The 16373-nt window shown below is 39.2% G+C and overlaps 1 protein-coding gene across 3 annotated transcripts in view; it reads left to right on the top strand.

Moving 5' to 3' along the window:
* Nucleotides 1–14962, top strand: part of KIAA1210 (KIAA1210 ortholog) — a 216872-nt gene extending 201910 nt beyond the window's left edge. For all 3 annotated transcript variants that reach the window (XM_075323825.1, XM_075323826.1, XM_075323824.1), the window contains exons 7-13: nucleotides 420–626; nucleotides 1728–1787; nucleotides 1979–2066; nucleotides 3054–4529; nucleotides 4885–4985; nucleotides 6605–6695; nucleotides 10340–14962. In XM_075323825.1, the coding sequence (XP_075179940.1) occupies nucleotides 420–626; nucleotides 1728–1787; nucleotides 1979–2066; nucleotides 3054–4529; nucleotides 4885–4985; nucleotides 6605–6695; nucleotides 10340–10482 (2166 nt within the window). In that variant the 3' untranslated portion in view covers nucleotides 10483–14962. The remainder of the gene's footprint in view (nucleotides 1–419; nucleotides 627–1727; nucleotides 1788–1978; nucleotides 2067–3053; nucleotides 4530–4884; nucleotides 4986–6604; nucleotides 6696–10339) is intronic.
* The last annotated feature ends 1411 nt before the right edge of the window (nucleotides 14963–16373 follow it).

Genomic DNA, 16373 nt, shown 5'->3' with positions numbered 1-16373 from the left:
CTGAATGTCACACACAGCGACAGCGACGGGACGTCGCAGAAAATGGTGACGTAGCAGCTACGTCGCGGTGTGTGACACCACCTTAAGACTGACTGGATAACACTTTTAAATCTCGTCAATCAGCACAATTGTGAGAAGTGTACACACAGATTACAAGGCGGCTGAGAAGCAGCTTGCTGCAACAGAAAGCTTCTCCACTGCTGTTTCTGCATAGCGGATCATGCAATTTATGTACTACTTTAGACCACAATTATATTGCATTTCATCTTTTATTCATTTGTAGGTTTAATATACTTTAAATTTTGTACAATTTATTTTTTCCTGTATACTCCCCCATATGTTAAAATGTTTACTTGTAGTATGTATACCCATTAAATAGCTTTTTTTTTTTTTTTTTTTTTTTATACTTTTGTATATAGGAATCCTCTGAATTGTCTTCACGTCCCACCAGTCCATTGCAGTCCAATGTCCGTTTGTGTCCTGCGTCTCCAGTCAGCCATTTCCCTCTAGCAGATTTCTCATTACCATTGAGTTCTGTGTCCTGTCTGGACAATTCGGCAGCAAAGCACAAGATCTTAGTTAAGCCAAAGAAACGGAGAGCACCAACCATGAATGTGAAAACACAGGTACATCTAGACATTCTTTTATAGGTTAGAGCTCTATTTTTTTTCTGACTCAGAGATCCAAATGCCCTGTTTCCCACTACACAAAGATGAAGAGGTTCAATGAAGGTGGGGAAAAACCCAAAGAATTGCTTAATTCTATGAACTTTTATCAATGAGCCTTGTTGGGTATTGCAGTTGTTTTAAAGGGAACCTGTAAGGTTCCCTATGTCCTCCAAACCTACCTGTATACCCAAATTTCTTCCCCAACCAGCCCTGTATAACCTTATTCACTAATATGAATGTTGAAAAAAACACTTCTAAACCTCGTTGTCCCTATGCTAATTAGGACTTTGACTAGTCGAACAGGGCTTTGTTTCACCAGACTCATCGGCCCTCCTTCCAGGTTATCACATCCTTATGCATCACTGCCAGCTTCTGGAAATCTCACGCATGCACAATTATTTTGGCCACATCAGTGCACCTTTGAAGCCTGGTGTACTCTTCCTGGCTTCGTTAGGCATGATGTGCATGACCGGAAGTTCATGAGGTGTATACATGAGCCGTCTTCTGGACTTCTGGTGATGCAAAGTGCACCTAATGAAGCTGGGAAGCGTACCCTCAGCTTCTGAGGCACACTGACGTGACCGAAATGAGCTGCACACATACGCAAGATTTCCAGGAGCTGATGTTGACACCTGCTTATGAAAATCATGTTATGACGCCCACAAGAGCATGAAAACATAGAAAGAGAGCCGACTATCCTGAGGAAACAATGCCCCATCGACTTGTCAAGGTCCTAATGAGCATAGGGACAGTGAGTTGTTTTTTGTTTTGTTTTTTTTTTATTTTAACATTCATATTATTGAATATTATGATACAGGGCTGGAGGGCTGTTTAGGGAGGGAATTTGTGCATACAGGTATTAGTGCTGCTGGGTTGGAGGGAATATCGGACCTGACAGGCTCCCTTTAATTCACCAGAGCTCCATTGACAGACCCAGGACCCAAGATTGGTAGTGGTCCATGAAGGTTTTAGATAAATTCATTAACATTTATAAAATTCTAGCTACTTAATGTCACCAATAAATGTAATGTACGTGCTAAAATGTGGCACTTTTTTCAGGATATTGAAGGAACCAACAAGCCAGCAAAAATGAAAAAGGAAGACGAGAGCTGTAACATGGTAAAGAATACATACACCTTTTACAAATGATGCACGAAAAGTTGAGTCTAAATAGACTAGGTCTAAAATAGTTTTTGATGACAATTAAACACAATACTGTATTCTCTAACTGTGGAAGACCAATACATTGTCTTCCATAAACCATACATTTTATGTGATTAAACTGTAAATTGTTTTCTTTACTTTTAAAGATTGAAGTGCAGCAACCAGTCAAGATCTTGGACTCTGAAAAATGTTTTGTAGAGCTAGATGCATCAAGTGAAGTCAATAACATAGAAGGTATTTGGCTATTGGCTTAGAAACGTCTTGTGATTTTCTGTTACTATACATAAAATTTCTGTTTATGGTAGTCAATCATCCATAATAATAAGTCTGAGAAGTCTGATTTTAGAAATTATATGGATATGGATAGTGTACAAATGTAGGATTCTGTAGGCAAAGGTTTTGAGGAACGGAACACCATTATTCTTCAATTTTTCAAGGATTGGATGATTTAAGCCCAACTTTCAAAGAGCCAAAGTAGTATAATTATGCACCCACTTGAGATGATGTATGGAAATGGACGGACGGCAGATGGAAATGTATCATGCACATACTTTTTCAAGAAGATTGCTACGTTCCTCATGTTAACAGTCATTATTAGAAAACTTTTTTATAGTTGTTTAAGAAAATTTGTACCTAAAAAAAAACCCAAAACATAACTACATGAGGTTAAAATACAAATTTTCAAACACACAATTCTGTGTATTTATGTAAATGTGTCTTGTCTGCCTGTTTATTGGAGGGAAAATAAAGTACAGATCTTGACAGTATGGCCACCGGTTTATGGTAGGATACTCTTGGTACATCTTTAATAACCAAGGGAGTGGTAGAGCCGCTTCATTGGCTTACGGATAGTGATGAGCAAATAATAAATATTTGGGTTCGGATTATTTGTACCCAGTACTATTCCAGTATTTCTCATGAATAATCAACTTAATGCAAGTCAATGGAGAACCAGAGCATTTTTCCTCAAGGTTTCCTATTAACTTGCGTTAGGGGTTGTTATTTGGATTAATACTGGAATAGTACTTTTGGATTCAGTATGAATAATATGAACCCAAATATTTAGTATTCCGTCATCACTACTTACGGGGATTGGTAATTGAGTAAGTAAAGATCAACTAGAAGAGAAGCAGGTTGGGAGGCAGAAAGACCACTAGTTGGGTTTTCTTTCATGAGGTATGACAAGACTAACTGTTTTTTTTTGTTTTTTTATTGTTTTAGATGCGGTCTTGCAAAGACCAAAGGAAGATCTAATTGTGTCTGTTTCCGAATCACAAATGGACATATCGTATATGAATTCCAAAAATTCCAGTACGGCTTTGCTTTTGGAGGCCTCTCTGTTTGAAAACCAAATATTGTCATTTCAGAATGAAGCAGTATGTAGTGAAACAGATGTGGATGGAAGTCGGTTGTCTACAGAAAATCAGATAGATGAATCTACAGAGGATTCAGAAAGGGAGGAATTTATTACATCATTACAAACTTGTGATTCCCAACCTAGCCATGAAAATATTGATGATATTCTAGATATGGTTAACCCTTCTGAAATCAATCATGTTGATTCTCGTGAAGGCAATACTGTTCAAATAGAAAGTCCTAGTGTAAACACCAGCCAAGCTTTGGATTGTGATGCATTAGGAGACTACCAGCCAAATCTGGAAAAGATAGAAGCCACTGATGGGAGTGACATTATAGATAAAGAATGCAATGAACATGGCAAAGTCTTACCAGGTTTAGAGAAAAATGTATTAAATGTGATAGAAAGTGACTTGGATGAAGATGAGTCCTTACAAAACTGTGTTTTGTCACTAGAACCAGTTACGTCCATAAGTGATGATGAATTCCAGGAGGTACAGTTTGTTCCTGGATGTGTTGGATTGTATGAAAGTAATGACGAAGAACCTCAATGTACAATAACTGAAAATGCAGAAATTGCCGTAGAAGTGTCCGAACGACTGGTTGAAACCGATGTGGGAAAAATTGAGCCTTCCGAACAAGAACCAAAAACCTTTGATCAAAGTATTACTGAGGGGAATAATGAACATTCGGAAGTTGATAGTGTAAATAATATCAAGGCTCCTGCTATAATAATGAATGCCAATGACTCTAGCTACACAAATGTCTCCACCACTGTCCCTGATGTTGGTCTTCTTTCAAAAAGTGAAGCGTCCACAGAAATGGTCAAAGGAATTAAAGCAGCAGAGCCAAATCCCGAGGGTGATGTTAAAGGATCTACCAAACCAGTAAGGTTTACTGTAGCCCCAGCTTGGCAAAGAGCAATTTCAAGTGGATCTAGTGTTAAAGAGAGCCCCTTCATCAAGAATATGGTAGGTAATATTGACAGGTCTGAATCTTTTGATGGTGCAGATGAGTCTTTAGTACAAAGTAATAGTAAGAAAAATTATGTTAAAAAAAACAAAGAGGAATCTTCTGGACATTTTGGTGTCAGGCTTAGGCGGACTTCATCTTCTACAAAGTACAGTGAAGACAATCAAGAAGTGTCCTCCAAACAAGACTTATCTTCTGTGGATAATTCATCTCTGCTTCCAGAAAGAAGCCTACAAAGTCCCAAAAAGACACAAATTAACTGTGTGAAAGTGACAAAAATTCCTTCTGCTAATGAGGAAAAAGTCCCTCAAGAAATTAAAATTCAGGCAAAACCAAGAGCAGAAGATCATTCACCACAAGAACATTCTGGTACTTTTTTAACCATTCTATTTGACTATAAGGGGTTTATTAAAATGGGTATAAAATAGTGTGTTGCCATAGCACAAAAAGCTAAACACAATGTGATGTGTCTATAAATATGGTCACCTTGAAGCCACAAGTCTGGTTCGGTTAGTGATGGCATGGGAATGATGCTCGATCATTAGTAGGATGGTAGTTTAGCATTTTTTGTAGTTTATACCACGGGTTCAGCTATTGGGGGAATATATAATTTATCAACATTACTATAACATCCCTCTACATATGTCATGTATAGAATAAAAATAAATATAGAATAAAAATATAGAATAAAAATAAATATATATGATCAAAATTATCTTTTTAGAACCCGTATGGATTACGATGGCAAAATTGAAACAAAAAGGGTTTCAGGAACATCCACTTGCAAAAGAGCAGAGTATGACGGTTGAGATTGAGAAAGCTGAGGTACGCAAGTCAAGAGGTTTTGTTGTGATAGTTTGCAGAATGCATTGTATTTTGCATGTTTCCTCTAAGGTTAGTGATCATTATTGATTTACAATTTTATTTTATTTTTTTAATTGTAAATCACCTATACTATTTCCGTTACATATATTTAGGTGTAGATGTAAAATTGCATAAAATATATAGTCATCCTTGTGGCATCTTTTGCTTGTATGATGTCATCACATGTATTGGTGAACTAAATAAGTTCCGCCACATCCATGACCATTCCTATTTATGACGTCGGAGGTGACTTCATCAAGATCAATTCATAGGGAATGAACAAGTCAGTGATGTCACTGCCCAGTGGGCAATCGCATGTGATGATGCCACTTACTCTGGGTCCTTATAAGATATACAGTATATATATGGGGTCAGTTCCTGCACAGATACCCTACATAGAATGAACCAGTACATGTCCCCAATAACTTCCCTGATAATTACACCAGTGGTCATACCTCCTGATGCCATCAATTCCACCCTTTAAGACTTCTTTGAAGGGACAAACTACGCCTTTGGTATTGGTCACCCATGCTCCACCCTTGTTCCAGTAGGTCCCATGAGTCAGAACATAAGGATGACTCTTGTGATGGCCTTACACCGCAAACCCTAATCTATGTAATCATAACCAGTGATGCCACCATCCCTTTAAGAGCATTAAAATGGATCTGCTAAGCAATGTCATTGCTAGTGCTTATGTTTTTACTACAAATTATATCCACTTATGGTTTACATGTGACTCAACACTTTTTGTGCCAACACCCCAGGGTGACTTCACTCACATGCTAAATAAATGTTAATAATTGTGTTCCATTCAGTGCAATGCTGAATTTCTGAATTTTTTTTCACATTTTGTATTTATGAGGAAATAAGATTGAGAGGCCTAAAATAAATAAATAAATTATATATATATATATATATATATATATATATATATATATATATATATATATATATATATATATATACTAATGATATATATATATATATATATATACTAATAATATATATACACAAATGGATTACCGATGTTGTAAAACCCCTTTCCCCTGGCTGTAGCTTGTTTAAAAAGCAAAGCAAAAACAAAGTGCACTTTTTTCACACTCTCTGGTTCCAAATCTGAATCTCCAGCACTGCTCCATGTCCTTTGTTGTCTCCAGTGCAGATGTTACGTTGATGGTGCCGTGGCCAATAACTGAGATAATGCCTCAGCCTGAGTTGCTGACATGAGCCACTAAACTCAGTCGTCATTTCGACAATGCTGAACCCATTTAGCGCTGCAGACAAAAACTGACACTGGGAGCAGTGGAGAGGAGACTTGGCGCTAAATGCGGGGAGGGTGAGTAAAGAACAGGGTTTTGGTTTTTTTTTTTTTTTTTTTTTTTTTTCTTTAGAAAAGCAAACTGCAACCAGGAGACAGTAGTTTTTCAAAATAGGGAAAACAAATTTGGCAAAATTGGCAAAAATACGTTGTTAATTCTGCACCGATGTCTTTACCGGTCTCATGCAAGAAGGTGCCAAGTGTACCCTGTCCATTTCAAGGCTACAAAGAATTGTTACTACAACTTTATGGTCCTTTATAGGGAACAGAATGTATCCAGCAAAAAAATCCAATCCCAAGCTTGGAGGAAGTAGAAGCAGAGAGGTCTGAGCAAACCGCTACTGATAGTCCAGGTATTAATCTATCATATTCTGTTTTTGTTCTATACCTCAATAGGAAGTGGCACTAATTAATACAATATTGTAATGTTTAAAATAACAATATAAATATGTTGGCTACATTTTGCAATTTATTTATTTATTTTTAGTAAAAGTCTAACCCAACTTCATTCATTTTTTCCATTTCTGTACCTTTAGAATTATTTGGAGAAGCCCATTTACCAGTTATAATTAGAGATGAGTGGACCCGTGGATGTTTGGGTTTGCCAGATTTTAAAGTTTTGTTCCCAAACCCCATATACAGTGTCTTGCGAAAGTATAATAATATATAATATTTATTCATTTATATAGCGCTGTTAATTCCACAGTGCTTTACATACAATGGTAACACTGACCCCATTGGGGCTCACAATCTAGGTTTCCTATGAGTATGTTTTTAGAGTGTGGGAGGAAACTGGAATACCCAAAGGAAACCCACGCAAACACGCGGAGAACATACAAACTCCTTGCAGATAGTGTCCTTGGTGGGATTTGAACCCAGGACCCCAGCGCTGCAAGACTGCAGTGCTAACCACTGAGCCCCATTCAGCTCTCTTGAATTTTTCAACCATTTCCCACATTTCAAGCTTCAAACATAAAGATAAAAATTTTAATGTTCTAGTGAAAAATCAACAAGTGGGACACAATTGTGAAGCTGAATGAATGAAATTTTTTGCTTATTTTAAACTTTTTTTAAAAAAATAAAAACTGAAAAGTGGGGGGTGCAATATTATCCAGCCCCTTTACTTTCAGTGCAGCAATCTCACTCCAGAAGTTCATTGAGAATCTGAGTGATCCAATGTTGTCCTAAATGACTGATGATGATAAATATAATCCACCTGTGTGTAATCAAGTCTCTGTATAAATGCACCTGCTCTGTGATAGTCTGTGTTTTGTTTAAAGCACAGATAGCATCATGAAGACCAAGGAACACAACAGGCAGGTCCGTGATACTGTTGTGGAGAAGTTTAAAGCTGGATTTGGTTACAAAAAGATTTCCAAAACCTTAAACATCCCAAGATGCACTGTGCCAGCGATTATATTGAAATGGAAGGAGTATCATACCACTGTAAATCTACCAAGAGCCGACCATCCATCCAAACTTTCATCTCAAACAAGGAGAAAACTGATCAGAGATGCAGCGAAGAGGCCCATGATAACTCTGGATGAACTGCAGAGATCTACAGCTGAGGTGGGAGAGTCTGTCCATAGGACAACAATCAGTCATACACTGCACAAATCTGGCCTTTATGGAAGAGTGGCAAGAAGAAAGCCATTTCTCAAAGATATCCAGAAAAAGTATCATTTAAAGTTTGCCACAAGCCACCTGGGAGACACACCAAACATGTGGAAGAAGGTGTTCTGGTCAGACGAAACCAAAATCGAACTATTTGGGCACAATGCCAAACGATATGTTTGGCGTAAAAGCAACACAGCTCATCACCCTGAACACACCATCCCCACTGTCAAACATGGTGGTGGCAGCATATGGTTTGGGCCTGCTTTTCTTTAGCAGGGACAGAAAAGATGGTTAAAATTAATGGGAAGATGGATGGAGCCAAATACAGGACCATTCTTGAAGAAAACCTGTTGGAGTCTGCAAAAGACCTGAGACTGGGACAGAGATTTGTCTTCCAACAAGACAATGATCCCAAACATAAAGCAAAATCTACAATGAAATGGTTCACAAATAAACGTATCCAGGTGTTAGAATGGCCAAGTCACAGTCCAGACCTGAATCCAATTGAGAATCTGTGGCAAGAGCTGAAAACTGCTGTTCACAAACGCCCTCCATCCAACCTCACTCAGCTCCAGCTGTTTGCAAAGGAAGAATGGGCAAGAATTTCAGTCTCTCGATGTGCAAAACTGATAGACACATACCCCAAGCGACTGCAGCTGTAATCGCAGCAAAAGGTGGCGCTACAAAGTATTAACTTAAAGGGGACGAATAATATTGCACACCCCAATTTTCAGTTATTTATTTTTTTAAAAAATTTAAAATAAGCAATAAATTTTGTTCAACTTCAATTGTGTCCCACTTGCTATTGATTCTTCACCAGAACATTAAAATTTTTATATTTATGTTTGAAGCATGAAATGTGGGAAAAGGTTTCAAAATTCAAGGGCGCTGAATACTTTTGCAAGGCACTGTAAGTCAATGGGGTCCCGAACTAACTGGGTCGATTTGAGTAACCAGTATAATGGAAGTCAATAATTGGGTAGTTCGGATATCTGCCCACATACAGCCAGCCATAAGCAGAACATTTCCAAGGAAGTGAAGGTGGTTTGTTTTTTTTTGTTTTTTTGGACTCACTACCTCCCTAAAAATTGTTTTAACCCCCAGTGTTAGCCATTCAGAGACTGCAAGCGGCTCTCATTGGGCCGAGCACCGAATAGCACCCAAAATCAGGCGTTTTGTTTTTTTTTTATATATATATTTTCGGGTTCGAGCCCTGGACGCCAAGCGTTTGGCTTTGTGCCCACGTTGCTTTTTACCTGCTTCTTTGGTGCTTTTTCATCTGCAGCGTTTAATGCCAAAATGGATGTGTTCTGCTTTTCAAGCATAGTCTATGGGAATTTGGGTTTCTTGACCGCACTATGCTGTTCAAACTGCAGCCTTTTTGTGGCAGAAATTTGGGCAAAAACTCTGCTTTGCAGTTAAAAACACAAATGGCAAAAACAATTGACATGTTGCTTCTTTGAAAAGCAGAGTTTTTGCCCAAATTTCTGCCACAAAAAGGCAGCATTTTGAACAGCATAGTGCAGTCAAGAAACCCAAATTCCCATAGACTATGCTTTCTTGTTTAGTTATGTTTTGCAAAAAGTTAATTTATAAGCAATTGATTTGACCAACAAAATATACTGCTTGATGTATCAAAACTAACAATCTGAAGGGTCAAAATATGTGCATTTTCTTAACCTTGTTATAACTATCTATATGTCCTTAAATTTTGTAACGCATGATTTCAAGATTTGTTAACTACAAAACCTAATAAAAATCATTTGAATAGGGAAAAGCAGAACATATCCATTTTGGCATTAAACGCTGCAGTTGAAAAAGCAGCAAAAAAGCAGGTAAAAAGCAACGTGGACACATAGCCTTTGGTACAAACCACGACCTTTTACAGTTTGGGTTTGCTCATCACTAGTCATAATATAATTACACAGAATTACATATTCTTTTACTCTAAATTTATGTAATTTCTATGAAAAAATCTATCAAAAAAAAAACAAAACTTTAGTTTTGGATATATCTTTGTAACCTTTGCTTAGTTATTGTCTAGAACCTCACAATCTGTAGATCAGCAGCGCCGCCTTCGCAGCGCCGTGCTCGAAACTGTGACCTCAATACTGATGTGGCTATATGTGGTACTGCAGCTAATATATGTGAAGGGAACAAGCTACAGTACCATACACACACCTCAGTGTCAGACCCTGCAGTGCTCCGGTGGGGGTCTCCACTGAACGTGGCCATTAATGTGGAATCCTGGAAGTCTCTTCTAGATGCACTTTGAGGAATAGTAATATAAAAATAATCAATATAGGTTTTTTTGTAGGGGTAGTTATGTTGCCTTACTAAATATGTAAGTTCAGACAATTTTTTTTTTCTTTGCTCATAGCTGCACCAGAGGAGGCACCTCCAAATTCTGAGAAGATCACTCGTCCTACACAACCACAACACCCAGAGGAGCCTCCATGGTTTTCACTTGCCAAGAAGAAGGCAAAAGCATGGAGCGAGATGCCCCAGAATGTGCAGCAGTAATAAATACGTCTATTTTCTGTCTTTTTTTTTTTTTTATTGACTGTGAGTAAATCTCGGCCAATGATCATTGCTCTGTATGTATCCATGTCCTCGGCCTTGACTTAAGGAAAACAGTATTTCTTATTTTAAACGTATCTGATATTGTTTGTTTGTTTTTTACTTCCAAAGGCCTTAGAGGAAAATATATTTTCATTCTATGAAAATGACCAGTGGAGATGATCTATAATGTAGGATTACTTTTCTTTGCTTTCAGCTTGTAAATGAAAACAGATGGGGGCAATATTGTAAGTCACTTCATATGAAGAAAGATTTGCGCAAAGTGCAAGATCTAAATAGTCATCGCTGTATGGAATGTAGAGATTAAAGTTGGTGGTCGGAAATATCTTCTAGAAGGAACTTCATGGCTAATTAGTAGTATGACTAAATTTGATGTTGGCAATTTAGAAGTAGCTGAAGATGTGAGTTGGGTCCTCAGAGACCCTACTTGGATAGTAAACGGCATTAAGTAGTCATTGGACATTTTTGGTATATTTTTTTTCTAAAGTGGATCCACACCTAAAATCATCTGTTGATAGGTCATACTGACAAGTTGTGCTTTGACAATCTACAAAACCTTTTTAGGGCTGCTTTAATTTTTTTTCTGTAAAAAAACCTAACAATGTTCTAACTAAAGCACCATTAAGATGTCCTCTCCAAAAGGCAATTACCAGGGTCTACTAATCTTAGAGGGTCCTCAATAATCTTGATACATAGGATCATTTTTTCGTCTATGGAATAGATTGTAACTGATGCCGGCTATTGACCAGGAAATTCCATTGATGGAGATCCTGCGGCCTCTCCGGACATTTCTGCAGTAATAAATGATTGTATTCCATCAAACAGTTCCTGTTATTGCTCCTAAAAATGTATTAAAGGGGTTGTTCAACACTTGGACAACCCCCTTTCATTCCCAAAGTTTGCCCCGTTAAAAGGAACTCCTTACGTGGAAAAAGGATATTAATCTGAAGGTAGGGAGTTAATCTTCAGCTAATGGCATTCTGAACCTGCCCGGCACCTGCACATTGAACCCCACTGCTGGGAGGAAATTAACTTTAATCCTCCCAGCAGCATTCCGGTTTCAGTCACGGGGGCGGCGCTGGCGCGAGTTCAGTCACTGCTGTGTGTATGGAGATTGACGGCTGTAACCTCGCCCCCTGATCTGACTGACTGTTTCCTCTAATACGGTGCGAATGACAGTCAGGGTGGATGGGGAGGTTTTATAGCCTTCACTCTTGATACATAGAGCAGTGACTGAACTTGCGCCGGCGCTGCCCCATGACCAAAACCAGAATGCTGCTGGGGCAATTAAGGTTAATTTCCTAACTCCAATGGGGTTTAAGGCTACTAACTGGCAGATTAACCCCATATCTGCAGGTTAATAGCATTTTTCCATGTGACAAGTTCCCTTTAACATAAAAAAACTTATCCTCGCCTCTGGTGCTGACGCTGTTCCAGCGATATCGGCGCTTGCTCTTCCGGGGCTCACTTGAGGTTGTTACATCATGTGAGCCCTGGCCCCATTTGGTGCCAACTTCACTGTCCTTGCCTTATGGACGTATCAAACATCAATAGGATGTGAAAGAGCAACTGCAGCTCCGACTCCAACTTATTCGTCTGAAGGCAGGAAGAGGGAAGAAGGCACCAAATTGGCCCAGGATTTGTGCAACATAACACACTCACGTGAGCTCAAGGGAGAGCGAGCACCAACATCACTTGAACAGCGCCAGCATCAGAGGTGTGTAGAAGCTTTTTTTTTTTTTTTTTTTATTTTATCATAGGGCAAATATGGTGAATGAGATGGGAGTGTTAAAGAAATGGACAACTCCTTTAATGAATTGATAACTGCGTGTAACCAGGTTGGAGGTGAACCCCATTACAGACTTACACAGTCCTATCATTGCCAGATTATGTAGGAACATATCCATCTGATCAGAAGTGGTGATACCTAGATATCAACTTATTTCCCAGTTTCTATAAGGAATAACATGAGGAACGGCGAAAATATGCCTTACAACGGTTATAACTAACAAAAAAAACAGGAAACTTTTTTTTTTTCCTGTTAAATAAAAAAAAATGGAGAGAACACGGAGTGTGTGAAAAGGACCTTAGACATGCCTTTCCTTACCTTTTGTGTAAGGGAAACCTATCTATGCTGTTTGACTTGATTTTTTTAACCAATATGTTCCTCTATAGTTTACAAAATGATATAATTTTTTTTTAATGGTTCAATCTTTTTGAATTAATGGTTTTAATTTTGTGAGTCTTAACAGTAAATAAAAACCATTATAAAATGAAGTTTCTCTAACTTGGTTAAGTTGCAAATTGTGAATTAAACAGGCAAGGAGCGTGTTTTCTGGTTATATTACACTTATCATAAACTTTCACGCAGTTGGATGAATTGTAGAACGAGCTTGGTGCATCAGATGAAATTATTGTTCAGGTTCTAAATATTATTCATAAAATGCTGCAATTCTAAAAGTAATAACAGAGAAATCTGATAACTGAAAAATTGTACATGTACTACCTGCAATGTACAAATCGCCACATTTTAATTATGTGCGAAATATTGGAATAGTTGCACCGTTATATTAAGAGAAAACAGTCGTCTTCATCCTACCTTACAAGAAGTTCACTATTGACAATCGGACTGTGAACAGCACATCCACATGGGATATAGTACCTGCAGGAACTGCTGTAAATTTGCAATGCAAACGCTAAACTCAGTTTGATTTCATTATCCGCATGTAGGTTTATGGTGTGGATTTTCTCTGTGGCACGTGGATTATCCTGCGGATAATCTCATTTACAATGTTGCTACTGTAATATACACCCGCTTTTCTGATAGGAAAATCTGGATGGAAAATCCATTGCCAGTATATTGAGTGCGCATACCGTACCATTGGACTTCTAAGAGCACCCTCTATAGATGCTGGCTTATAAAGAAGTGGTACGAGATATGAAAAATGCTTGTGGTCGTTTTCTCAGAAACAGAGCTTCTTTTGTCCATAGGCTTTAAGGCTATGTGCGCACTAGTGCGTTTTACCCGCGGATTTGCCGCAGAAATTTCTTGAGAAATGTCTGCAATCTTTGTGCAGACATTTCCTAGCAAATCCTATGTGAAAAAAAAATAGCTGTGCGCACGCTGCGGATTTTTCTCAAGAAATTTCCTTGAGAAAAATTTCTTGAGAAAATTTCTTGAGAAAATGAGCATGTCAATTCTTTTCCGCAGGTACCCTGCAGATTTCGGCAGTACAGCCTGCAAAATCCGCAGGGAACAACCTGCGGGAAAATCGCGGCAAATCCGCATGCGGATTTGCCGCAGATTTGGTGTGGATTTTTTTCCGGAGGTCCGGAAATCTTCCACTCCCAGAAGTTTCTCAAGAAATGTTCTTGAGAAACTTCACAGTTCTAGTGCGCACATAGCCTAAAGGTGTTTTCTGGGACTTTAACATTATGACCTATCCTTAAGAAAGGTTATCAATGTCTGGTGATGGTGCAACAACCAGCACTCCTGTTGATCAACTGTCCCTGGTGCCGCCGCCGGCTGGAACTACTCAGTTGCGGAGTTGCACAGCATAGTTCTGTCTACTGTTTAGTGGCCGCGGCTGGGTAATGCACATCCTCCCCCTATTCGAATCAATAGGGAGCTGATATGTAGTACCCAACTGCAACCACTATACAGTCGATGGTGCTGTGCTGCTTCACAGCTGAAGAGTTGCAGTTGGCAGCGGCACAAGGCGGCGGGGTTGACGGGTGTCGCACCCCCACCAATCAGACACTCATGGCCTATCCCAAGGATAGATCATCAATGCAAAAGTCCCAGACAGCCCCTTTAAATGAATGGTGCAATAATAGACACAAAACAGGAGTGACTACATTTACCAAACAAAAACAGACACTTGACTTCAAAAACCTCTACAACCTAGCTAAAAGAAGACTGTCAGAAGAAAATGACTGTTCAAACCAAGCACAGGGGCTTGGTGCATCTTTGGTTCAGTGCTCCTTCTTACCTGTTTTCCATTTTTCTCTGCCCTTTTTTTGGCTCCTGTAGGGCTAGAGCTGTCAATCTAGGAAGAAAGCGACAAAGATAGATGGGAAGATGCACTCAACATGTCAATCACCTGTGCTTTGTTCGAACAGTCATTTTTTGTGCTGACCTGAGCTACGCACCTTTTGAAAACCATATAACACATCGTTTTAATAGATATTGCCCTTGTATATATTGTATGGATGGTGTATATGTATACACACACATGTTTATACCCCATAATACTTGTTTTCCTATAACTTTTCATGCATGGTTTGTATATATGTACCACGCTTGCCTTCTGTCCTTTTCCATGTGTTTGTCTTATATAGTATTTTTGTAGTCTCTTTTTTTGGGGAAGTACATTGTTTATATCAATTTGTTCACGTGTTTAATAAATGATCCATTTTATTATTTATGCTGCCCCTCTATCTTCATAATTGTGTATATATACGGCATAATCTGTGCATAAAAATTGCCAATGATATAGGAAATTGCTTAAATGTGATTCAATAGGAAACGCAGAACGTTATTTCAGTTGTATTCGCCCTGATTGCTGAAATATCTTTAATCAAAGTTCCAGAAATGCCCTGCACCTTTGATTGGCGTGTGCACCGGTGCGGGCCTTTGTGGGTCAGGCCCTCTCTGTAAATTCCTTCTCTTACTTCCTCTGTGGTGTGCCCCCTTTCTTTATTTAAATATGGTGCCACACAGTCATTGCTGCTGTTGGCAGCGTTCACGCATTGCACAGTAATGGTCTTCATTAAAATGGCGCAAGAGTCTGTGCATTATCCATTGGACCATTTTATTGAAGACACTAAGGAGAAGACTGTGAGCGGCAGGGGACCGTGCGCACATGTAAAAAAAAAAAATAGGCTCACACGCCGATGCTGCTCATAGTCTTCTCCACGGTGTCTTCAATAAAATGGTGCTGGAGATCACATGCGCGGACTCCGGTGCCATTTTAATGACCTAATTAACGTGGCAATGCGCACGCACAGTCAAGAGCAGCAATGGCGGCGCGATATTTAAATAAAGAAAAGGGGCTACGCCATAAAGGATGCAGGAGGAGGAATGAACGACGAGAAAGTGACCCACAAAGGCCAGCACCGCTGCACACGCCAATCAAAGTGCAGTGCATTTCTGCAACTTTGATTACAGATATTTCAGCAATCAAGCATCCGATCTTTCTACAACAGGTATGCCTGGATTCAGCATCCTAGTGCCAGTATGGCACTGCCTTTACTTTATACAGCAAAATCCTGGTGGTTGGTTCCCTTTTTAAAGCGGTTTTCTTGTCCACACCTGAAGTTTGTTAAAAAAAAACCCAAAACTCTGCCTTGGGCCTCCTTCACACGTCTGTGCAAAATGCAAATGTTTTGCATGCTGTGTGGTGAAGGTGCGTGTGTCTGTGTTCTGTGTGCTGTCCCTGTGCTATCCATGTGACATCCAGATAGCACACGGACAGTATGAGCTGGTATACTTCCCTGTCCCCGGCACGGCTGTTACTTCCAGGTCTGCGGTGAGTGCAATGAATATGCATGAGAATAATGAGCGGGACCCGGAAGCAACGGCAGACAGCAGGGCTGGAGACAGGCAAGTGTAAAATGCTTTTATTTTTATGTGACCTTTGTTTTCTCCAGTATGTGTTATGTGATTCGTGTGACATCAGTGTGAGTGTGACCCCTGTGCTGCTGTTAGAAAACGTACACGTCACCGTGTGGAACAAACGGACACATGTGTGCTCAACAGAGACACACGGTCTATGTGAAAACACAGATGTGTGATAAAACCCATTGATTTTAATGGGTCTATGTGAGTCTGT

The sequence above is a fragment of the Anomaloglossus baeobatrachus genome, chromosome 9 (assembly GCF_048569485.1).
Source record: "Anomaloglossus baeobatrachus isolate aAnoBae1 chromosome 9, aAnoBae1.hap1, whole genome shotgun sequence".
NCBI classification, from domain to species: Eukaryota; Metazoa; Chordata; class Amphibia; order Anura; family Aromobatidae; genus Anomaloglossus; species Anomaloglossus baeobatrachus.
Note: the sequence above shows the minus strand (reverse complement) of the source record. Positions and strands in the feature narration are given on the sequence as shown.